We start from the raw sequence: 25,167 nt of genomic DNA, 5'->3' as shown, positions 1-25,167 counted from the left end.
GACACAGAGTCAAGCTAGTGGCCATCCCAGACACGAGAGTCAAGCTAGTGGCCATCCCAGAAACAGAAGTCAAGCTAGTGGCCATCCCAGACACAGAGTCAAGCTAGTGGCCATCCCAGACACAGAGTCAAGCTAGTGACCATCCCAGACACAGAGTCAAGCTAGTGACCATCCCAGACACAGAGAGTCAAGCTAGTGGCCATCCAGACTGAGTCCATGGCATCACAGAGTCAAGCTAGTGGCCATCCCAGACACAAGCCCAGACGACGGGCATAGAGTCAAGCTAGTGGCCATCCAGACACAAGTCAAGCTAGTGGCCATCCCAGACACAAGAGTCAGCTATCAACAACAGACACAAGTCAAGCTAGTGGCCATCCGACAGTCAAGCTAGTGGCCATCCCGGACACAAGTCAAGCTAATGACCATCGGACACAGTCAAGCTAGTGGCCATCCCAGACACAGAGTCAAGCTAGTGGCCATCCCAGACACAGAGTCAAGCTAGTGGCCATCCCAGACACAGAGTCAGCTGTTGCCATCCCAGACACAAGTCAAGCTGTTGGCCCTCAGACAGAATCAAGCTAGTGACCATCCCAGACACGAGTCAAGCTAGTGCCATCCCAGACACAAATCAAGCTAGTGACATCCCAGACACAGAATCAATGTAGACCATCCAGACACAGAGTCAAGCTAGTGGCATCCAGACACAGAGTCAGCTTCATCCCGACACAGAGTCAAGCTAGTGGCCATCCCGGACACAGGTCAAGCTAGTGGCATCCCAGACACAGGATCAAGCTCATCCCAGACACAGGTCAGCTGGGCCATCCAGACACAGAGTCAAGCTAGAACCACAGTCAAGCTAGTGACCACCAGACACAGAGTCAAGCTAGTGACCACGTGCATCCCGGACACAGAAGTCAGCTAGTGACATCCAGACACAGAAGTCAAGCTAGTGGCCATCCCAGACACAGAGTTAGGCTAGTGACCATCCCAGACACAGAGTTAGGCTAGTGACCATCCCAGACACAGAGTCAAGCTAGTGACCATCCCAGACACAGAGTTAGGCTAGTGGCCATCCCAGACACAGAGTCAAGCTAGTGGCCATCCCAGACACAGAGTCAAGCTAGTGGCCATCCCAGACACAGAGTCAAGCTAGTGACCATCCCAGACACAGAGTCAAGCTAGTGGCCATCCCAGACACAGAGTCAAGCTAGTGACCATCCCAGACACAGAGTCAAGCTAGTGGCCATCCCGGACACAGAGTCAAGCTAGTAATACCTGGTAAAAGCTTAGGTTCTAGAGGCTCAATATATATAGTTTTTATTATTTATATTTGATTATTTTATCATTTAAAAAAGGTGGAAAATTATTATTGGAATAGCATCTCCGGGGTGTTGGTGGTACAGCATAACTCACCTACATGTTAAACCCCTCGGCCCAAGGTCACCACAGGTTCCCTCCCGTACTAACACTGGATAAACCGACCAATCAGCTAGTAAGATTAATGGCCAATACAACAACAACAAGTAAATGTCCTCTGAAAGCTTCAATTTACCACCAGAGTTTAACGGTTAATTCTTGTATAATATTTCTGATAAACTTCCTCCGTGTTCATGTTTGAAGTAATTAATGTATGAATCTTTATATAATTTAACTAAACATCTTTATTATAAAAATGGTCATTATTAATAAACTCATTTATAAATACATCATTACTTTAGGACGATATCGAACAGGTTTGAAACAGCCAATCAACTGTGAGTATTGAGAAGGGGGCGGGGCATCTTTTCTCAGCTGGGAAAACAAAACACTCAAATTAATTACCCGTTAGCGTGTTTAGATCAAGCGGGCGGTGGATCGAACAATGTCGTTTGGTTAGATAAATCACGCTCGTTAGACTGTATTGCTTATAACTGACATGAACTGTACATCATCTACCTGTTCAGTCAATGTACAGTCAATGTTCAGTCCCTCAGAAAACTACCCACAGTAAACTTGTGTTGAAACAGAACAACAGATGAAGCATTCTGACAACAGTATCTATCGTTTTTATATATACTGTTTATATTATTATTTATATACCTTGTTTGTATCTACTATTTATATTATTTGTTTATATCCATTGTTTATATATTGTTTACCCTCATCCACACATGAGAACATAAGAATGGAGGAAACTGCAGCGGGCCTATTGTTCCACACTGGGCAGTTCCATTTACACCCAACCCCTATCACTCATATATCCACCCAACCTAACCTAACCTATCCAGCGTGTTCTAGTTAATGACGATGTTTGGTAACTTGTTCCAGTAGTCCACTACTCTATTACCAAACCAATGTTTACCTATCTCGCGCCTAAATCTAAATTTGTCTAATTTAAAACCATTGTTACGAGTTCGCTCCTGGTTGGATAGTTTGAGTACCTTTGTTATATCACCTTTGTTCAGCCCTGACTTCCATTTATACACCTCTATCATATCGCCCCTCACTCTACGTCTCTCGAGGGAGTGTAAATTAAGATGCTTTAACCTGTCTCTGTACTCAAGGTTCCTAATGCCCGGGATTAGTCTTGTTATTCCCCTCTGAACTCTTTTCAAGTACATACAGTACAGTACAGTACTCAATAATATACCATTACTGTAGCTTCAGGTTTGGTTAGGTTAGGTTAGATTATAAACAGTGTAGCACAGTATAACACAGTATAACACAGTATAACACTTACAGGGACAACAGCTGTGCTTGGAATGTACTGGGTAATGCCAACTACCTACAGAGTGCTGACAGCTACGGTGTGCTGGGAGGACTGAACACTGCTACAAGGACTGACAGACACTTATCCTCGGGTATAAGGTGGGTCATCATGGGTTAAGACCTTGTGTGTGTTACAGAGGTGGGTCATCATGGGTTAAGGCCTTGTGTGTTACAGAGGTGGGTCATCATGGGTTAAGACCTTGTGTGTGTTACAGAGGTGGGTTATCAATCATGGGTTAAGACCTTGTGTGTGTTACAGAGGTGGGTCATCATGGGTTAAGGCCTTGTGTGTTACAGAGGTGGGTCATCATGGGTTAAGACCTTGTGTGTGTTACAGAGGTGGGTTATCAATCATGGGTTAAGACCTTGTGTGTGTTACAGAGGTGGGGTCACGGGTCATACTATTGAATAAGACTTGTGTGTGCTACAGAGGTGGGTCATCATGGGTTAAGGCCTTGTGTGTTACAGAGGTGGGTCATCATGGGTTAAGACCTTGTGTGTGTTACAGAGGTGGGTTATCAATCATGGGTTAAGACCTTGTGTGTGTTACAGAGGCGGTATGCTACAGCAGTTATCACTCCTGGCGGCCGGTGCTCAGCCATGGCACCACAACATATGTACGGCCCACTATAGACGATTTGCCTATGCTGCTACCCTCGCCATATATGTCTATGAGGTGGGTCCTGTGTGTCCTGTGTCCTGTATGTGTATGTGTCCTCTGTGTGTGTCCCGTGTATGTGTCCTGTGTACGAGTCTTGTAATAATATTAATAGTAATAAATATAATAATAATAATAATTTAATTTATAGAGATTGGCAATAATCAGTGTACTCCCCCAGGTAGAGAGTGGCAGTAATCAGTGTACTCCCCCAGGTAGAGAGTGGCAGTAATCAGTGTACTCCCCCAGGTAGAGAGTGGCAGTAATCAGTGTACTCCCCCAGGTAGAGAGTGGCAGTAATCAGTGTACTCCACCAGGTAGAGAGTGGCAGTAATCAGTGTACTCCCCCAGGTAGAGAGTGGCAGTAATCAGTGTACTCCCCCAGGTAGTGAGTGGCAGTAATCAGTGTACTCCCCCAGGTAGAGAGTGGCAGTAATCAGTGTACTCCCCCAGGTAGAGAGTGGCAGTAATCAGTGTACTCCCCCAGGTAGAGAGTGGCAGTAATCAGTGTACTCCCCCAGGTAGAGAGTGGCAGTAATCAGTGTACTCCCCCAGGTAGAGAGTGGCAGTAATCAGTGTACTCCCCCAGGTAGAGAGTGGCAGTAATCAGTGCAGGTAGAGAGTGGCAGTGTACTCCCCCAGGTAGAGAGTGGCAGTAATCAGTGTCAGTGGCAGTAATCAGTCCCCCAGGTAGAGAGTGGCAGTAATCAGTGTACTCCCCCAGGTAGAGAGTGGCAGTAATCAGTGTACTCTCAGGTAGAGAGTGGCAGTAATCAGTGTACTCCCCAGGTAGAGAGTGGCAGTAATCAGTGTACTCCCCAGGTAGAGAGTGGCAGTAATCAGTGTACTCCCCAGGTAGAGAGTGGCAGTAATCAGTGTACTCCCCCAGGTAGAGAGTGGCAGTAATCAGTGTACTCCCCAGGTAGAGAGTGGCAGTAATCAGTGTACTCCCCCAGGTAGAGAGTGGCAGTAATCAGTGTACTCCCCCAGGTAGAGAGTGGCAGTAATCAGTGTACTCCACCAGGTAGAGAGTGGCAGTAATCAGTGTACTCCCCCAGGTGGCAGAGAGGTGGCAGTAATCAGTGTACTCCCCCAGGTAGAGAGTGGCAGTAATCAGTGTACTCCCCCAGGTAGAGAGTGGCAGTAATCAGTGTACTCCCCCAGGTAGAGAGTGGCAGTAATCAGTGTACTCCCCCAGGTAGAGAGTGGCAGTAATCAGTGTACTCCACCAGGTAGAGAGTGGCAGTAATCAGTGTACTCCCCCAGGTAGAGAGTGGCAGTAATCAGTGTACTCCCCCAGGTAGAGAGTGGCAGTAATCAGTGGCAGCTGTGCAGTATTTTAGCCGACCACCGTAAGACCATCACCTGTCTTGACTGGCACCCCTGTAGTGATGATCTGTTGGCCAGGTGAGTTGCTACTTAGGTTAGGAGTACGTACAGCAATTATGGAGTCAGAGAATATAACATACATACATACATTCATACATATATACATACATACATACATACATACATAACACTTAACCATGAAATTTTAAGTGAAATTTGTGGCTAGCGAGTGTGAATTATTTTTGTAGATTCTAATTACAGCTTGCATAGTTAATCATTGTTAAATTGGTGTTATAATAGTCACCCCCACACACCCACCCCCACACACCCCCACACACCCTCTAATAAGTTTACTCCACCACAGCGCATCACTGGATCAGAGAGTCTGTGTCTGGAGTGTCAGCAGACAGTGTGTTCTTCATGCCATCAGTATCTGCCGAGTACCCATAGTTGTGGCCTGGTGTACCGGACACAGGTGGGTCATTGTTTAATCTAGTTTACTTTACACAGTTTTAACCTTATTTTATATTGCTGTTTATGTCACCTGTCAGTTGGGTGTTTATGTATGATTACTGTATATGTATGCATTGTTACAGAAACTTTTGCTTTTATTTTAATCTCAAATTTTATATAATTTCTTTACCAGTGTTTGTCAAGGGGCTTTTGGGTGGAAATAATTTAGTTATAATACCTTGTAAAACTCATCGTGCCTCATTATGTAACAAGTAACAGTCTGTTTGTATTGTAAACGTTTCTACTTATACTGTAGGGTTAGTTATTACAGCTTTACTTGTGTAATCGTTCATAGGAGTGATTTTGGCTTGTGCAGGACAATAAGACCCTTGTCGTTGGTGCGATGAGTATAATTGGGTCAAAACTTGTTGATTATAACTCGCAGGACATCAGGACATAGTTTGTATAATATGATCAATACACAGGACAGCTACTCCTCGACATACGACCGCCCGGACATGTGATCGCCGTGGTCGTATAAAATATTTTTCAAGTTACGTATTTTCTAGTACTGAAACGTTTTGGTCCCGTACGACAGTGTGGGCTGGGCCGCCTCGTGGTGAACAGCATTCAGGCTGTAGTGCCTCAGTTGGTGTTTGGCCGTCGTTGGTAGTGATCGCGCTTTATACTGACAATATTTTCGTTTATAATTCCCTTTAAAATGACTGGCAAGTGTAAAGTGAGAGTTCTGGTGGAGCTGAGAAGAAGAGGAGACTGGCAATTACTTATGAGATGAAAATGAAAATAATAATACAATATGAAAATGGAAAAACGGTATCAACCATTTCACGTGACCTTGGCTTCTCTCACTCGACCATATCAACATTTTGAAGGACAAAGAACGAATTCATGAGGTAGTGAAAGGATCAGCACCTATAAAGGGAACATTGATAACTAATAAAAGACAAGGTGAGTGGAGAGGCAGCAAGTGCTGATGTGGGTGCTGCCGAAGCTGTTAAGGAGGAGCTAGATCGTGTCATCGTGGAGGGAAGTTATTTGCCTGAGCAATTATTTAATGTGGATGAAACTGGATTATTCTGGAAGCGCATGCCAGAACAGACATACATCCACAAAGAGGCGAAATCCATGCCAGGATTCAAGGACTGAATCACACTTCTGTTGGGAGGAATGTAGCTGGTTCAAGGTAAAACCCGTCATGATCTATCATTCAGAGAACCCAAGGGCTTTTAAACATGTCAGCAAGTCACACACTGCCAGTGTTTTATCGCAGTAACAAGAAAGCCTGGATGACCCTAGTACTGTTTGAGGATTGGTTCATGAATTGTTTCATTTCACGAGCCAAGGAGTATTGTCTGCAACAAGGGATTCCATTCAAGATTTTATAAATTTTAGATAATGCTCCGGGACACCCACCACACCTGGACGACCTGCACCCTCATGTTAAGGTAGTCTACATTCCACCTAACACTACCTCTATCATCCAACCCCTGGATCAAGGTGCTATTGCTGCTTTTAAAGCGTATTATTTACGCACGACCTTCGCTCAGGCCGTTGCTGCTACTGAAGGTGAGAAAACTCTCAGAGTTTTGGAAGGACTACAACATTTTGACATGTATAAAGAACAGCATGGGATGAGGTTACAGGTCAGGGCATGAATGGAAGAAGGTCCTGAAAAGATATGTGAACAGTTTCAAAAGATTTAATGAAGATGAAGTTATTTCTGAGATTAGTAACAAGATAGTGGAGTTGGGTCAACAGCTTGAGTTAGAAATTGATAATGAAGATGTTGAGCAGTTGGTTGAAAGTGTATCAGAAGAGCTCAGTAACGAGGATCTTATTGAACTGGAGGCACAGAAAATTGCAGAGGAAGAAGAGAAACAAAATGTAGAAGAAGAACCTGGACCCCCCAAAAAGTTTCAGTTAAACAAATGGCAGAGGCATTTGTTACTATTAATAAGGGGATGAAAATGTTTGAAGAAATGGATCAAAATTATTAGTGTTTTGCCAAAGTTGACAGAATGACCCAAGATGCACTTGTTGGCTACAGAGAGATTTACAATGAAAAGAAAAGGAAAACTGTGTAGTCTAAATTGGACATATATTTTAAGAAATCCCCCACTGCTGTCTCCTCACACCCCACCACTGCTGCCTCTTAACTCCCTAAAGATGATCCAATACCTTCAACCACCAAGTACATTAACCTATCTGAAGAAAGCAGCATTGATGACCCGCCCAGCCCTGTCTCCTCACGCCCCACCACTGCTGCCTCTTAACTCCCTAAAGATGATCCAATACCTTCAACCACCAAGTACATTAACCTATCTGAAGAAAGCAGCATTGATGACCCACCCAGCCCTGTCTCCTCACACCCCACCACTGCTGCCTCTTAACTCCCTAAAGATGATCCAATACCTTCAACCACCAAGTACATTAACCTATCTGAAGAAAGCAGCATTGATGACCCGCCCAGCCCTGTCTCCTCCTCTGCTTCAGCCAATTAATGTCGTCTCCATGTTTAATTAACAAATTATTGAGGCTCCGTGTGCATTCAGCTGACTACATTAAAGGGGAGTACACAGTAACACTTTATTCATTAGTGATTACTTTTACTGAACTTTATTTCATTTTAGATTTTCTATGTTTTATTTTCGCTTTTTGGACTTACGACCAATTCGACTTATGACCTGGTCGTCGGGACTGGACCCCGTCGTAAGTCGAGGAGAGACTTTACATAAATACACTTATTAAAGTTATTTAGAGTTATTAGAGGATTCAACAGATAGCAATCACGTTTTGGGGTCTAGGGTTAGACCAACGAGAAGAAATATAATATCGTACAGGAAGATGCGGGCTGACGAGAATCAAGATGTTGTCTCTACAGTAGAGGGCGATAGTCTGTCCTTCAGGCAGTCACACAGCTGCTACCAGCTACATCTGGCTTAGTAAGCTATTCTGAGTTGTAAACAGTTCCTTCACTCAACATGTGGTCGACACGCACAATTGTGAATGTCTATAACAACTTGGCTTAATTTAATAGTTGATACCACACTTATGGTTGACATGACAGTACCCAACACGTTATTAAAATAGGACGTGAACAATGTGCAGGTGACTTTTAATACTATACGTATCTTAATAAACCCACAAACATATACACAAGGGTGGGAAATAATGTACTGAGGTGTGCTAATACACGTTATAAATAGGTGAGGTGTACAGGTAACAGTAGCTCACTCCACAACAGAGTAGAGAGGGACAACAAGTCACCTCGGTGGTGGGAGTAAGACTGACTTGGTATCCCAGAGTTAGGATAGACATCACCTGTCATAGATGGCGGCCCCAACAGCCAGCAATGGTTTTCCACCAATCGGGAGCCATCTCATGACTCGTGTCCGTACTGGTTGACTCTAATCAGTTATTTGAGTAGTGTGAAGTAAGCCATGCTGATAAAGGTGATAATACAGTGTACTGTATATACATGGAACTGTGACCCTTCTATGTTACAGCAATATCTCCCTTACCCGGAACATTCCCGTGCCGAGGGTATTTTTTTCCGGCTTTGAGAGAATCGTCTGGTTACCCGGAAGTGTTCAGTATCAATTATTCCAACTAACGGTGATATTACTGTATATATCTTTGTATGTATAAGTATGTATAACAGTATAGTAAAGAATCTGTCATCATTCCAGGGACCTGCTCTCCTTCACAACACAGACTGGCCCCATACAGCTGTGGGACTATACGGACACCACTGAACCGTACCCCGTGAGAGAGGACTATGGTTACACCCACGCTATCATCACCTACCGCTGGCACCCGACTGTACCGGGTCGACTGGCTATTGGCCATGATGACGGCAAGATTACTGTCTATAGGGAAGGTATGGTGGTTATTGTGCTGGTCATTGTGGTGGTTATTGTGCTGGTTAATGGTGGTTATTGTGGTGGTTAATGGTGTGGTTATTGTGGTGGTTAATGGTGGTTATTGTGGTGGTTAATGGTGGTTATTGTGGTGGTTATTGTGGTGGTTATTGTGGTGGTTAATGGTGTGGTTATTTGTGGTTAATGGTGGTTATTGTGGTGGTTAATGGTGGCTATTGTGGTGGTTATTGTCATGGTTAATGGTGGTTATTGTGGTGGTTATTGGTGGTTATTGTGTCTTGTGGTTATTTCACTTGAAGGTTAAATTCTGTGTCAGGTTAAGTTATTTAACCTAATTGTGTTATTAGTGGTTATTGTTATTGTTTTTTGTTATTACTGCTGTTGTTATTGATGAATTGTTATTGATGAATTGTTGTGTTATTGTAGTTGTTATTGATGTAGTTAAGCCTTGATTTCTGTTGATATAATTCCTGTTAATGAGAGACGAGAGAGAGAGAGAGAGAGAGAGAGAGAGACCATTCTTTTTAATAGAAATATTTAAGATCACTTGAAGATTAGACACCCTAGCTTATTTCACCTGATGATTTTAACCCTAACCTTAACCTAACCTTAACCTAACCAAACCTTACCTTAATATCACCTAAAGATTATTAACTCTCCAATTTATTTCACCTGATGATTAATGAACCAAACACTAACCTAACCTAATGGTATTTAACCTAACTCGACCCAAATTAACCTAACCTAACCTGGAGGTACTAATGTTAAGGTGTTTTTAATCGTCAGGTTAAATAATCTTTAACTGATGTCAATATTAACTTTAATAATATATTAATTTATTATTTACATCAGATTTTACAACCAATAATAACGTAAACCAAACGAACTTGACATTATTAAATTATATACAGACGCCCTAAGCTAAAGTTATATACAGACGCCCTAAGCTAAAGTTATATACAGACGCCCTAAGCTAAAGTTATATACAGACGCCCTAAGCTAAAGTTATATACAGACGCCCTAAGCTAAAGTTATATACAGACACCCTAAGCTAAAGTTATATACAGACGCCCTAAGCTAAAGTTATATACAGACGCCCTAAGCTAAAGTTATATACAGACGCCCTAAGCTAAAGTTATATACAGACACCCTAAGCTAAAATTATATACAGACGACCTAAGCTAAAATTGCATAGCCCTAAATAAGTTAACCTGGTGGGGGCTACTAGCAGACTATAGCCATTTTAAAGATATTCTCTACTGCAGATGCTACAATATGGCACTGGGCTTCTACTATACTAGACACTGTCAGCTCCACCAATAACAATATGTGTTGCTATTTTTGTTGTACAGGTAAATCTGGTGAACCTTTCATCAATTTTCTGTTTGAGGCACATTTATTACTTTTAACCTAACCTAACCTAACCTAACCTGACCTCAACCTAACCTAACCTGACCTAACCTGACCTCAACCTAACCTAACCTGACTTCAACATAACCTAACCTGACCTCAACCTAACCTAACCTGACCTAACCTGACCTCAACCTAACCTAACCTGACCTCAACCTAACCTAACCTGACCTCAACCTAACCAAATCTCAACCTAACCTAACCAACTTATTCAATTCAGTAATTTACGTTATATATATTATTTTAAAATTATTTGATGCTGAGAATTATTTTGCATGATGAAGAATATTTCAACTTTATTAATCTGTACACCTGTAATAATTAGTGTACACCTGTGATAATTAGTGTACACCTGTAATGATTAGTGTACACCTGTAATAATTAGTGTACACCTGTAATAATTAGTGTACACCTGTAATAATTAGTGTACACCTGTAATAATTAGTGTACACCTGTAATAATTAGTGTACACCTGTAATAATTAGTGTACATCTGTAATAATTAGTGTACACCTGTAATAATTAGTGTACACCTGTAATAATTAGTGTACACCTGTAATAATTAGTGTACACCTGTAATAATTAGTGTACACCTGTAATAATTAGTGTACACCTGTAATAATTAGTGTACACCTCAACCTAACCTAACCTGACCTCAACCTAACCAAATCTCAACCTAACCTAACCAACTTATTCAATTCAGTAATTTACGTTATATATATTATTTTAAAATTATTTGATGCTGAGAATTATTTTGCATGATGAAGAATATTTCAACTTTATTAATCTGTACACCTGTAATAATTAGTGTACACCTGTGATAATTAGTGTACACCTGTAATGATTAGTGTACACCTGTAATAATTAGTGTACACCTGTAATAATTAGTGTACACCTGTAATAATTAGTGTACACCTGTAATAATTAGTGTACACCTGTAATAATTAGTGTACACCTGTAATAATTAGTGTACACCTGTAATAATTAGTGTACACCTGTAATAATTAGTGTACACCTGTAATAATTAGTGTACACCTGTAATAATTAGTGTACACCTGTAATAATTAGTGTACACCTGTAATAATTAGTGTACACCTGTAATAATTAGTGTACACCTGTAATAATTAGTGTACATCTGTAATAATTAGTGTACACCTGTAATAATTAGTGTACACCTGTAATAATTAGTGTACACCTGTAATAATTAGTGTACACCTGTAATAATTAGTGTACACCTGTAATAATTAATGTACACCTGTAATAATTAGTGTACACCTGTAATAATTAGTGTACACCTGTAATAATTAGTGTACATATTTAATAATTAGTGTACAATTACTATGAGAAGTGAACGACATTACCTTATACTTACAAGGTCAGGGTCATTATCTAGGGCGGGGAGGAATTAAAGTTTAACCTCTCTAGTATCGGCGGGCATTGGTTCGTCAGTATCGGCGGGCATTGGTTCATTAAAGTCGCGGCGCGGGTTCGCCAGTATCGGGCGGCGCTGGTTCAGTATCGCGGCGCTGGTTCGCCAGTATCGGGCGGGCATTGGTTCGCTGGGGCATCGGGCGGCATTGGTTCGGCCAGTACGGCGGGCATTGGTTCGTCAGTATCGGCGGGCATTGGTTCGTCAGTATCGGCGGGCGTTGGTAAGGCAGATGTTGGTTACCTGAGGACTGCCTGTGGTGTATAATGTGTGTGAGACAGGTGTGGTATACTGCTCCTTATTACAGGTGTACAGAGGTGTTGGGATTACCTTGGGCAGTGTGGTGGGGACGACACTACCAAGATGCCTCATGTAATTTGTGCTGCTAATATTTTTATTTTGCGGTTTTTTTTTCATCTTTATTTGTCCTTTTTCATTTTTATTTGTCCTTTTTCATCTTTATTTGTCCTTTTTCATCTTTATTTGTCCTTTTTCCCCACTTATCGTGTTTCGCTATTTTCACCCCAGGAATGGCTTGAAAAATTTTGGGGGGGTCACATGAAGATTAGACACCCCAGTTTATTTTGATTTGAGTAACGTAAATTAACGTAAATTAACCTAACCTGATCTAACCTAACCCTCAGATAGATTTATGGTGCTTAATCTTCATGTAAAATAAGCTGGGGTTAAGATTCAGTTGGTCCTGTATATATGCTGTTAATAACTGCTTAAGCTTTCCACTCCAGCTTAGGTTTATGCTTGTTAGTTCAGTGTACTTGTTAACTGAAGTGTGTGTGTGTGTGTGTGTGTGTGTGTGTGTGTGTGTGTGTGTGTGTGTGTGTGAAAAACATCTACACTGTGCCTGTTGCAATAAACACACACGCAACACACCACAACGCAACACACCCACACAACACACCCACACAACACACCCCACACAACACACCCCACACAACACCCCACACAACACACCCCACACAACACACCCCACACAACACACCCCACACAACACACCTGACACACAACACACCCACAACACACCACACAACACACCCCACACAACACACCCCACACAACACACCCCACACAACACACCCACACACACACCTGCACACAACACACCCCACACAACACACCACACACAACACAACACACCCCACACAACACACCCCACACACACCCCACACAACACACCTGGGACAACACACCCCCACACAACACACCTCACAACACACCCTCACACCACACCCCTCACACCACACCCTCACACCACACCCCACAACACACCCCACACAACACACACCCCACACAACACACCCCACACAACACACCCTCACACTATTCCACAACACACACACGCAACACACCACAACGCAACACACCCACACAACACACCCACACAACACACCCCACACAACACACCCCACACAACACACCCCACACAACACACCCCTCACACCACACCCCTCACACCCTAAACTGCCTCTACACCTCTGGCATCTTACAGACATCGGCAAATCAAGATACTCAGCATTACCCGAGGGCGGCGAGGACAACGACGACCACAACTTGGTGACCCTAGAGTGGGACGCCTGCTCACCAGATTACATCCTGGTGGCGTATAAAGGCGGCGCCCTCTGGCTGGTCGACGTCAACACCATGAGGATCGTAACCAAGTACATTATGCCTTTGTCAGCCAGTGTCAGCACCTTGGCTTGGCTACCTGACGCTCCTGGCATGTTTATTACTGGAGGTGTGTTATTGTTTTTGTTGTAGTTGTTACGTCCGCTTGTTAAATAACCTTGGGGCTAATCGCCAGGTCAATTCAATGTGGACAAATTTAATGTACTCAGTATAGGAGATGTAAACAGAGAAACCAGATGAACAACGATGTTATAGAGAAATTCGACTGTGAGAAAGATTTAGGAGTAATGATAAGTATAGGAATCATAAGCCAAGTAAACAATGTGTCTTTGCTGGAAACAAGGCTAATAAAGTACTTGGGTTCATACAAAGGAGCGTTAGTTACAACAAGACTAGCGAGGTCATCCTAAAACTATATCTTGTGCTTGTTAGACCTCACTTGGATTGCGCAGTTCAGTTCTGGTCACCGTATTACAGAATGGATATAGAATCCCCAGAAAGAATTCAGAGGAGAATGACAAGACTAATCCCGGGCATTAGGAACCTTGAGTACAGAGACAGGTTAAAGCATCTTAATTTACACTCCCTCGAGAGACGTAGAGTGAGGGGCGATATGATAGAGGTGTATAAATGGAAGTCAGGACTAAACAAAGGTGATATAACAAAGGTACTCAAACTATCCAACCAGGAGCGAACTCGTAACAATGGTTTTAAATTAGACAAATTTAGATTTAGGCGCGAGATAGGTAAACATTGGCCTGGAAATAGAGTAGTGGACTAAACTGGGGAATCTTAAGGTAAAATAAACTCAGGGGACTAATCTTAAGGTAAAATAAACTCAGGGGACTAATCTTAAGGTAAAATAAACTCAGGGGACTAATCTTAAGGTAAAATAAACTCAGGGGACTAATCTTAAGGTAAAATAAACTCAGGGGACTAATCTTAAGGTAAAATAAACTCAGGGGACTAATCTTCAGGTAAAATAAACTCAGGGGACTAATCTTGAGGTAAAATAAACTCATTATTATTGCAGACGCTGAGAAAGGAATCCTACGAGTGTGGACAGTAAACAAACCGACGCCCATCGAAAATAACGTCTTGAAGGACACGGGATTCCACGTCCTCTGCGTTACACAGGTTAAGGCGGCGAACAAGAACGCCCTAGACCTCCAGAACGACGCGATCGGAGACAGGAGAGCGGGACTGATGATTCCTAATGTAAACGTCGTCTCGCTGTTTAAAGATGGTGGTGTCGGGCTGTATCATCTGAGGAGGAAGCAATGGATATTTCATAGAGAACATGTGAGTAGTATTTGTTTAAAGGTTTGTACGGGAGAAATGGGTTGGGTTTGGTTAGGTTAGGTTGGGTTAGATTAGATTAGGTTGCGTTAGGTTAGGTTGGGTTAGGTTGGGTATCTCTAGAATCATACAATCCCCGTCCATAGTGAGAGACACCGTGGGGATATTTGCCCGTACAATTATCCTCGACCTTTAAGAATACAAGATGGATTCACCAGATGTTGCCTCAGTACTGTTATGGTAAGTGAGGGCCAGATTATAACCCATCTGTGTCTGACCGAAATTAAATACAGTCAACCCTCGAAGATTTGGACTCGTTAAATCTGGATTTCAGAAGATTCGGACAAAATTTGGCGGTTCCTGGGGTTAATAATCCTCCCTGAGAAGCCTCCCCAGACCAGATCAGAGAGCACGTAAGGCTCGTGTAGCTTAAGATGTCAGCACGCAGGACACAGATGCCCGAGGAGGTGGGGAACATAACCTGTTGTGGTAATATTATTTCATTCACTCTAGTAATGATACAATGTTTCTTGTTATGTTATCTAAGGTAAATACAGTAGTTTATATAATTTATTTATCACTGTCTATCACCATTTTTAAATTAGACAACAAGAAATGTATTTTGATCGTAGGCCTGGCAATGGGACATATTGCTTGACCACTAGTTAGTCATCTGCAGTTCTAACTCTCCTCCTTCTATTATTGGTGTTTACTGATATAATAATGTCTAATAGTGATAAATCATGTCATTGTAGCCAGGTTAGACTCGTCATTGTAACCACCAGGCTACTGGACCAAGCTGTGAGGTGTCATGGTTGTTTTTCATCTCATATTTTGGGGCACATATAAATAACCTTCTTATTTATTTTTACACAGTTAAATACACACACCATCCTACAGACATATTGTGATAAGGTAAAAGAAATATTTGTCCTAAGGTGCGATCACATGAACAGAATACACATTTCTTTGCACACGAGTCAGCTAGTTCAATGAGGATGGGGCGGCCGGTGTAGCAGTTTTAAATGAAGTCCAGGTAGAAATGAAATGTGTAGTGATAAATGAAGTCCAGGTAGAAATGAAATGTGTAGTGATAAATGAAGTCCAGGTAGAAATGAAATGGGCAGTATTAAATGAAGTCCAGGTAGAAATGAAATGTGTAGTATTAAATGAAGTCCAGGTAGAAATGAAATGTGTAGTGTTAAATTTAGTCCAGGTAGAAATGAAATGTGTAGTATTAAATGAAGTCCAGGTAGAAATGAAATGTTTGCCCATCATATAGTACTGAGCCACGGCATAACACTTTGAGATTCCGTAATGGGGACTGATAGTAGCAGTCGACCTCCATGCGTTTGGTTGTATAATACAGTCGACCTCCATGCGTTTGGTTGTATAATACAGTGACCTCCATGCGTTTGGTTGTATAATACAGTGACCTCCATGCGTTTGGTTGTATAATACAGTCGACCTCCATGCGTTTGGTTGTATAATACAGTGACCTCCATGCGTTTGGTTGGATAATACAGTGACCTCCATGCGTTTGGTTGTATAATACAGTGACCTCCATGCGTTTGGTTGTATAATACAGTCGACCTCCATGCGTTTGGTTGTATAATACAGTAATATATTTAATTAATTGAGTGAAAGTTAAATAGTTAATTCGATGGTGTGTAAAATGAACCTGGTAGAAGTGTGTTTATATTAGTGAGGAATTCTCGTATTTCTCTTGTAGATAATGTAACTTTCTTGAATGCTCATTTGTATGATAAAGCACTACGATGCTGTGATCATTATGGAAAGGAAAAACACCCTAATTGGTGCTGTGTATATGGCTCATATTACAAGTCGTGAGAAGAATCTTTCATTGGATTACCTAATCAAGTTGTTTCCTTCCCTCACACAAGTTGTTCAGTCTCGTTAGATTATTTTTCCCTCCTTGTTCACCAGATACAACCTTCACACCGTTCAATGGCTCACTAATCAATTTCTTATTCATATCTCCCATCACAAATGCCCTGAGACACTCTACCACCCCTCAATCGCTCAACTCCCTCAATACCCAAATCTTTCTCCTGCTTCAGTTTCTCATAATACAGTCCAATACCCAATGAGAACTGCCACATTAACTCTTCTTAACTTATACTTCACACAAACATATATTGTGAGCTTACACATCCACACTCATTTATACACTTGGCCCATACATCCATACCTTCCTTCCACCCACACATCCACACCTTCCTTCCACCTACACATCCACACCTTCCTTCCACCTACACATCCACACCTTCATTCCACCTGGTTGCACTAGCCCTCACTCCTGACCATCACACTTTAGTCCATTCCACGTTGCCAGACTGCCTGAATTTCCCGACCCCTCCGCGACCCAAGGTTTATTTTGTCCACATTCTCTGCCAGGCCCTCACTAATCTTGGGAATACCAACAGATAACTTAAAATAAAGTCGTGTGGAGTCTTAAGGTTTAAAAGCTGGTTAAAATGATGAAAGTAACACCTTCTAAATACAATACTATGGTTCTTCCAAACAGTGTTGTGTGTTGTAGTAACTTAACCAACACTATACAGGGCCAGTGTTTTGTGTTGAAGTAACTTAACCAACACTTTACAGAGACAGTGTTGTGTGTTGTAGTAACTTAACCAACACTTTACAGGGCCAGTGTTTTGTGTTGAAGTAACTTAACCAACACTTTACAGGGCCAGTGTTTTGTGTTGAAGTAACTTAACCAACACTTTACAGAGACAGTGTTGTGTGTTGTAGTAACTTAACCAACACTTTATAACACTTTACAGGGCCAGTGTTGTAGTAACTTAACCAAAACTTTACAACACTTTACAGGGCCACACCGAGACTATATTTGACTGCAGCTTTAAGCCTGAGGATAGTGATTTGCTGGCCACCTCTTCCTTTGACGGCTCTATTAAGATCTGGAGAATTGACACCATGGAAACTGTGAGTATGTCTGTCTGTCTGTCTGTCTGTCTGTCTGTCTTTTGTCTGTCTGTCTGTCTGTCTGTCTATTGTGTAGGTATATATTATGTACAGTACTGTCATTCTGTCATATATTACCCATGTCATAAATTACCCCAGTGTCATAAATTACCTCACATACTGTCATAAATTACCCCAGTGTCATAAATTACCTCACATACTGTCATAAATTACCCCAGTGTCATAAACTGTGTCACTCTTCAGGTTGACACACTCCCCAACTGCCACACCATCATCTACTCACTGTCCTGGGCCCCAGCTGACCTCAACTGCATAGTGGCCGGGACATCATCGGGCGGTGTGTTTATTTGGGACGTTAATAAACACAAGGTCCTGCAGGATATTTGTTGCCATAAGGATAAGAAGGTGTTTTGTGTTGCCTGGAATCATAAGGATGCCAGGAGGATTGCTTCTGCAGGTGAGAGAGAGAGAGAGAGGGAGAGAGAGAGGTTATTTTTGTAAAACCATTTAATAATTTAACATTAATTTAAAACTATCTGGGGTGACTCTTCAACCACCTCACCCTCTCTGTTAACAGGTGAATCAGACTACTACCACCACACTCCTTCTGTTAACAGGTGAATCAGGGTTCTGTTACATCCACCAAGTCAGCGGAACACAAGTTCAAGAGTACCGTCATCCCGGGCCAGTGTACGGCTGTGATTGGAGGGACGCTGATATCTTGGCCACTGGCTGTGAGGACGGCAAGATCAGGGTCTTTAATGTTGCCAAGAACAGAAAAGAACCTGTGACTGAATTGAAAGGTGGGTGGGGTGTGGGTTTGGTGTGGGTGGGGTATGGGTTTAGTATGGGTTTGTCCTGATATGGGTTGTGTTTGGTGTGAGGACGGGAAGATCAGGGTCTTTAATGTTGCCAAGAACAAAAAAGAATCTGTGACTGAATTGAAAGGTGGGTGGGGTGTGGGTTTAGTGGGTTGGATGTGGGTTGGTTATAGCTTGGATATGGGTTAGAGTATGGGCTTTAATGTGGTATAATTTATTCTCTAACCCAACCTAACCTAACCAAAAACCAACTCGTTCCAGCTCACCTCAAGAAAGTATTCCGAGTGAAATGGAATCCTGTTTACCACGATATCCTGTGCAGCGGTAGTGACGATTCCTCCGTCAGGATATGGTCGTACTCAAAGGCCCAGTGTCTGACTATCCTGGTTGGACACTCGGATAACGTGAGGGGTCTAGCCTGGTGTCCTGAAGTCCCGTTCCTGCTTATTTCCGGATCGTGGGACAGGACCCTGAGAGTGTGGGATGCTCGTAATGCTTGTTGTCTAGATGTTGTGTTGGATCATGGTGCTGATGTTTACGGTGAGTGTTTAGTGATGTTGACTCTGACTGATGTTTGTGCTATTATTGACAGATATTTAAACTATTACTGACAGATGGTTAAACTATTACTGACAGATGGTTAAATGTTTCTACAATAACTGACAGATGTTTAAATTCTCCTACAATAACCACAGATGTTTGACAGATGCTTACACACGCTCACTGTACCCCACAGGACTGACCATCCACCCAGTACGACCATTTCTGCTGGCATCTTGTTCCAGAGACTCGACAACTAGACTGTGGTCGCTGGCGTCGTTCGTTGCTCCCTTACAGCTGAAGGTCTTGGCTGGCAGACCTCTTGCTGACATTATAGAGAACACTGGTTAGTATCTATAGCTAGGGGTATCTTATAGGCAGTTATAGATGTTATATACAATGATTATTATTATGGGTAGTACATTATAGAGAACACTGGTTAGTATCTATAGCTAGGGGTATCTTATAGGCAGTTATAGATGTTATATACAATGATTATTATTATGGGTAGTACATTATAGAGAACACTGGTTAGTACCTATAGCTAGGGGTATCTTATAGGCAGTTATAGATGTTATATACAATGATTATTATTATGGGTAGTACATTATAGAGAACACTGGTTAGTATCTATAACCAGGGGTATCTTATAGGCAGTTATAGATGTTATATACAATGATTATTATTATGGGTAGTACATTATAGAGAACACTGGTTAGTACCTATAGCTAGGGGTATCTTATAGGTTAAGTTAAGACTAATAAGACTTAATATTTCAGGTAATCAGCAGAGCTTCTCACCTGGGCTACACCTGTGTGGCCTGAGAGCCGCTCACCTCCAGATGACACTCAACAAAACAGATGCTTTACATCACCCAGCCAAGACTATCAAGTTGTTTGCTGATTTGTTTTGTGTTAGTGTTGTGTTGTGTTGTGTTGTGTTGTGTTGTGTAGTGTTGTGTTGTGTTGTGTTGTGTTACGTTACATTGGTTTAATGCTGTGTTACATTGTGTTAGTGTTCAACGTGGACAAATGTAAAGTACTCAGTATAGGAGATGTAAACAGGGAAACCAGTTACCAGATGAACAACGATGATATAGAGAAAGATTTAGGAGTAATGATGAGTAGGAATCTTAAACCAAGTAAACAATGTGTTTTTGCTCGTAACAAGGCTAATAAAGTACTTGGGTTCATACAAAGGAGCGTTAGTTACAAGACTAGAGAGGTCATCTTAAGATTATATCTTGTGCTTGTTAGACCTCACCTGGATTACGCACTTCAGTTCTGGTCACCGTATTACAGAATGGATATAGAATCTCTAGAAAGAATTCAGAGGAGAATGACAAGACTAATCCCGGGCATTAGGAACCTTGAGTACAGAGACAGGTTAAAGCATCTTAATTTACACTCCCTCGAGAGACGTAGAGTGAGGGGCGATATGATAGAGGTGTATAAATGGAAGTCAGGGCTAAACAAAGGTGATATAACAAAGGTACTCAAACTATCCAACCAGGAGCGAACTCGTAACAATGGTTTTATATTAGACAAATTTAGATTTAGGCTCGAGATAGGTAAACACTGGTTTGGAAACAGAGTAGTGGATGAATGGAACAAGTTACCAAACATCGTCATTAACTCGAACACGCTGGGTAGGTTCAAACACAGGTTGGATGCTTATATGAGCAATAGGGGTTGGGTGTAAACGGGACTGCCCAGTATGGGTCAATAGGCCCGCTGCAGTTTCCTCCATTCTTATGTTCTTATGTGTTGTGTTGTGTTGTGTTGTGTTGTGTTGCAATTATATATCACATTACAGTTACTTGTGCTCCTACAGGGTGATGTGAGAGTAAGGAACCTCTGGGATCTGGTCTATGTGCTTCAAGGTCACACGGACATCTCTCAGCTCTCCACTAACTACACCCAGGCCATTATGCATCATTCACACCTCATCAAGTGCTCCCTGGTAAGTGTCTTGTGATGGTATGGTTAGATTAGGGTAGGTTGGGTGAGGTCTGGTTAGGTTTGGGTATGGTTAGGTTAGGTTGGGTTGGTTTTGGTTGGGTTTGGTTAGGTTAGGTTAGGTTTGGTTGGGTTTGGTTAAGTACTCAATAAATCGAACGTACTCACCCAACCAAACCTAACCAAACCCAACCAAACCCAACCACACCCAACCAAACCTAACCAAACCTAACCAAACCCAACTAGACCTCACCCAACCAGACCCAACCAAACCCAACCAAACCTCACATTACCCAATAGGCAACAGCAGCAGAACAAGAACTCGAAGCTAACCGTGGCCATGGGGTAGCTGGCCGTAAACACTCGACCACCGAGGGCCAGGAGGTGTTGGCCGAGGCGTACCTCAAGTGTGGGGCCATCCAGCAGTACTGTGAGTTGATGACCCGTCTCCACCAATGGGATCATGCCTTGGCCCTCGCTCCTGCTGTCTCTGTTGACTATTGGAGGAAACTAATGGCCAGGTAGGTGGTGTGGCCATGTGTGTGTGGGGCCATGTGTGTGTGTGTGTGGCTGTGTATGTAATGTTTATGTATGTATGTGTGTGTGTGTGTGTATGTATGTATGTATGTGTGTGTGTGTGTGTGTATGTATGTACTATCAACCTGAATATAACTTTACCCATTAATATTCTACATAAGTAACCCTCAAAATGACTACATTACTTAAAAGTCTTATAAGTGACCCCTGAAGTTATATTGGCCACTTAAAAGTCTCATAAGTGACCCCTGAAGTTATATTGGCCACTTAAAAGTCTCATAAGTGACCCCTGAAGTTATATTGGCCCCTTAAAAGTCTCATAAGTGACCCCTGAAGTTATATTGGCCCCTTAAAAGTCTCATAAGTGACCCCTGAAGTTATATTGGCCACTTAAAAGTCTCATAAGTGACCCCTGAAGTTATATTGGCCACTTAAAAGTCTCATAAGTGACCCCTGAAGTTATATTGGCCACTTAAAAGTCTCATAAGTGACCCCTGCTTCCTGAATGAACTCCTTTCTACCCTCTGGACTTTAAATCAGCCTTACTTAACACTTACACCACACTTGGAACCTTAACTTGGTCTAACTTACCACTAATTTAACCTAACCTTAACTTAACCTAATATTAACACCAGGTTACAGTTCCTAGTGTGGGTCAAGAGGTTAATGTGACCAGCTCTTATTAAACCACCCCCTCCCCTCCTCCCGCTGCCTCCTCTATTTTTGGCTAAAGTTGTGGTAAAAATATGTATTACAAATTCCTTTTTTTCATAGATTTATTAAACAAAACGTAAGGATATATTTCCCCTGTATGTATCCTTCAACAAAATCCTAGTAGATATTCTGCATTATTGAAGTATTATTATACATTTTTTTCAATATTGTAGTTTAGTTTGATATATTTTTTGTCTTCGATTCTTCATATATGTAAAAGCTTTATGTGTGACCAGCTCTCCTTATGTATATTTAACCCGAGTGTACAGGGTGATGGAGGATCGACACACATACAGTCACTTGTGTGTGTTTGACTTCTTTTGCTACACCCTGTATGTAGCATCCTAACCTAACCATCGTTAACCTCGATGATTCCTAAGGCATGCAGACCAGCTTTTGAGCGATGATAACGAAGCGTGTGTCCCTTATCTCATGGCAACACGCGATGCTGATAAGATCATCAGTTTTCACATTGGTCGAGGTAGAGTAAATTGATGCTCCTGGTGTCTTGTAAATCACTGCACTGAGAATGATGCTACAGTGACACAGTTTAACACAGCGCAGGTAAACTAGCTCGGTAATGATGCTGCTAATGGCTTGATTAGTCTAATGCTGCTGACTAGTGATTAGTCTATCTGCATTGTTTGTTGTTGTTATTATTAAGAAGTAATCCAGTAATGTCTCACCATTTTATACTGCTGTTGGCTAGTGATTATTATTAACACTTATTATTATTATTATTATTATTATTATTATTATTATTATTATTATTATTATTACAGTAAAAGTCCAAAAATCCGGATGCCAGAAATCCGGACCACCCGAGAATCCGGACTTTTCGAAAACTCAAACTTTTTTATTTATTTATTTATTTTTTATTTTTTATTTAGCGGGCTTTTGTGTGTATGTGTGCATGCGTGAGCGCCACAGCGACAACAAGCGACCATGTGGTCGCCACTTTAAAACGAGCAATCAAACTGTGACGACCTGTGTTATGTGGAGTCCTACTGTTTCCATTTACAGAGTACTGTACTGTACAAGCCCATAATAATGGCTCCTAAAGTAGATAAACTTGGTTGTGTGTAGAGAAACAAGAACACGTTGAAATTGAGTGACAAACTTGAAATAATTAAGACACTAGAATGTGGTGTGAGCAACACTGTTCTAATGGAAACATACCACACTGGAAAGTCTACAATTTATGATATAAAAAAGGCAAAGAATAAAATTCTAGAATTCACGGCTTTTTCCTTAAAACTGCTTGTTTTGATAAATGAACCATGCTATATTACTAGTGAATAAACTATCAAAATGTACCTGTTCATCTCTTCTTTATTCCTCCTTAAATTATAATTTTCAAAGTACTGCCCGAGAATCCGGAAAATCTGAAAATCCGGACCGACCCAAACCCCAAGGAGTCCGGATTTTTGGACTTGTACTGTATTGTATTATTATCATTATTATTATTATTATTATTATTATTATTATTATTATCATTATCATTATCATTATTATTATTATTATTATTATTATTATTATTATTACTAGACTGTGTGTACTGTAGTGTGTGTGATAATAAGTTAAGTAATGTGTCACCTGAACATTAGACACCCCAGATTATTAACCTAACCCCAGGTAGCATTGGGGTGTCTAATCTTCAGGTGATGTTTTGTTCATTATACTAGCACCTGTAAATTATATAAACACCTGCTTGACTTTATTGTTCAGGTGGTACAACAGGTGTGGTGAACAGGTGTGTAAGGTAGAGAGCACTTGTAGGTGTACACATGCGACACATTAGTACCTGTACAGAGGCGGTCAGACTAACAGGTAATTGGGTCATGGGTCATAATACAATTTTGTGGTGCAAAATAGACGATTGTGGGTCATAATATATTGCCATGGGTTGCATGATAGATTGCCATGGGCTGCATGTTAACCCTACCATGGGTCACATTATAGACTGCCGTGGGTCACATGATAGACTGCCATGGGTCACATGATAGACTGCCTTGGGTCACATGATAGACTGCCATGGGTCGCACGATAGACTGCCATGGGTCGCGCGATAGACTGCCATGGGCCGCATGATAGACTGCCATGGGTCGCACGATAGACTGCCATGGGTCGCACGATAGACTACCATGGGCCGCATGATAGACTGCCATGGGTCGTACGATAGACTGCCATGGGTCGCATGATAACCCTACCATGGGTCACATGATAGTCTGCCATGGGCTGCATGATAACCCTACCATGGGCTCCATATACACTACTGCCTGACACTATATCATGCCTTGTATAACATGATCTGTGCATGATATCTGAGTGTTGTTAACTGTGATTTTTTAATTAACTTAGACTGGTGATGTTAACTGTACCTTGTTAATTACCCCTCCGTTAATTACCCCTTTAACTCCTCATTAACTTCCTCCTTAACACCTTTAGCGTATTATGGATTACTCCCCTAATTGAGTCAGTGTGTGTGTTTGTTTGTAATTATTTTAGGAATTCAATTTGTGTTGATTTTTTGTGTTACGGTCAAATTCGTGTTGGTGTTAGGGTCAAATTTGTGTTGATTTTGGTGTTACGGTCAAATTTGTGTTGGTGTTAGGGTCAAATTTGTGTTGATTTTGGTGTTACGGTCAAATTTGTGTTGATTTTCGTGTTAGAATCAAATTTGTTTTGATTTTTGTGTTAGGATCAATTTTGTTTTGATTTTCGTGTTAGTATCAAATTTGCGAAAGTGTTACGGT

At 41.7% G+C, this 25,167-nt stretch overlaps 1 protein-coding gene across 2 annotated transcripts in view; it reads left to right on the top strand.

The window, feature by feature from the left end:
* Positions 1-2,721: 2,721 nt before the first annotated feature.
* The window catches only part of LOC121873392 (WD repeat-containing protein 17-like), a gene marked incomplete at its 5' end in the record, with an annotated part of 34,854 nt that continues 12,408 nt past the window's right edge, over positions 2,722-25,167 (top strand). Inside the window, 17 exon segments of one of the 2 annotated variants that reach the window (XM_042376934.1) lie at positions 2,722-2,847; positions 3,301-3,424; positions 4,707-4,813; positions 5,100-5,210; positions 8,899-9,089; positions 10,356-10,442; positions 13,436-13,681; positions 14,606-14,874; positions 17,728-17,841; positions 18,085-18,298; positions 18,459-18,644; positions 18,924-19,202; positions 19,399-19,548; positions 19,982-20,115; positions 21,036-21,164; positions 21,461-21,681; positions 22,792-22,892. In XM_042376934.1, the coding sequence (XP_042232868.1) occupies positions 2,722-2,847; positions 3,301-3,424; positions 4,707-4,813; positions 5,100-5,210; positions 8,899-9,089; positions 10,356-10,442; positions 13,436-13,681; positions 14,606-14,874; positions 17,728-17,841; positions 18,085-18,298; positions 18,459-18,644; positions 18,924-19,202; positions 19,399-19,548; positions 19,982-20,115; positions 21,036-21,164; positions 21,461-21,681; positions 22,792-22,892 (2,789 nt within the window). 2 annotated transcript variants of the gene reach the window in all.

The sequence above is a fragment of the Homarus americanus genome, unplaced genomic scaffold, assembly GCF_018991925.1.
Source record: "Homarus americanus isolate GMGI-L3 unplaced genomic scaffold, GMGI_Hamer_2.0 scaffold25727, whole genome shotgun sequence".
Taxonomy (NCBI): domain Eukaryota; kingdom Metazoa; phylum Arthropoda; class Malacostraca; order Decapoda; family Nephropidae; genus Homarus; species Homarus americanus.
This window is presented reverse-complemented; position numbering and strand designations above follow the sequence as displayed.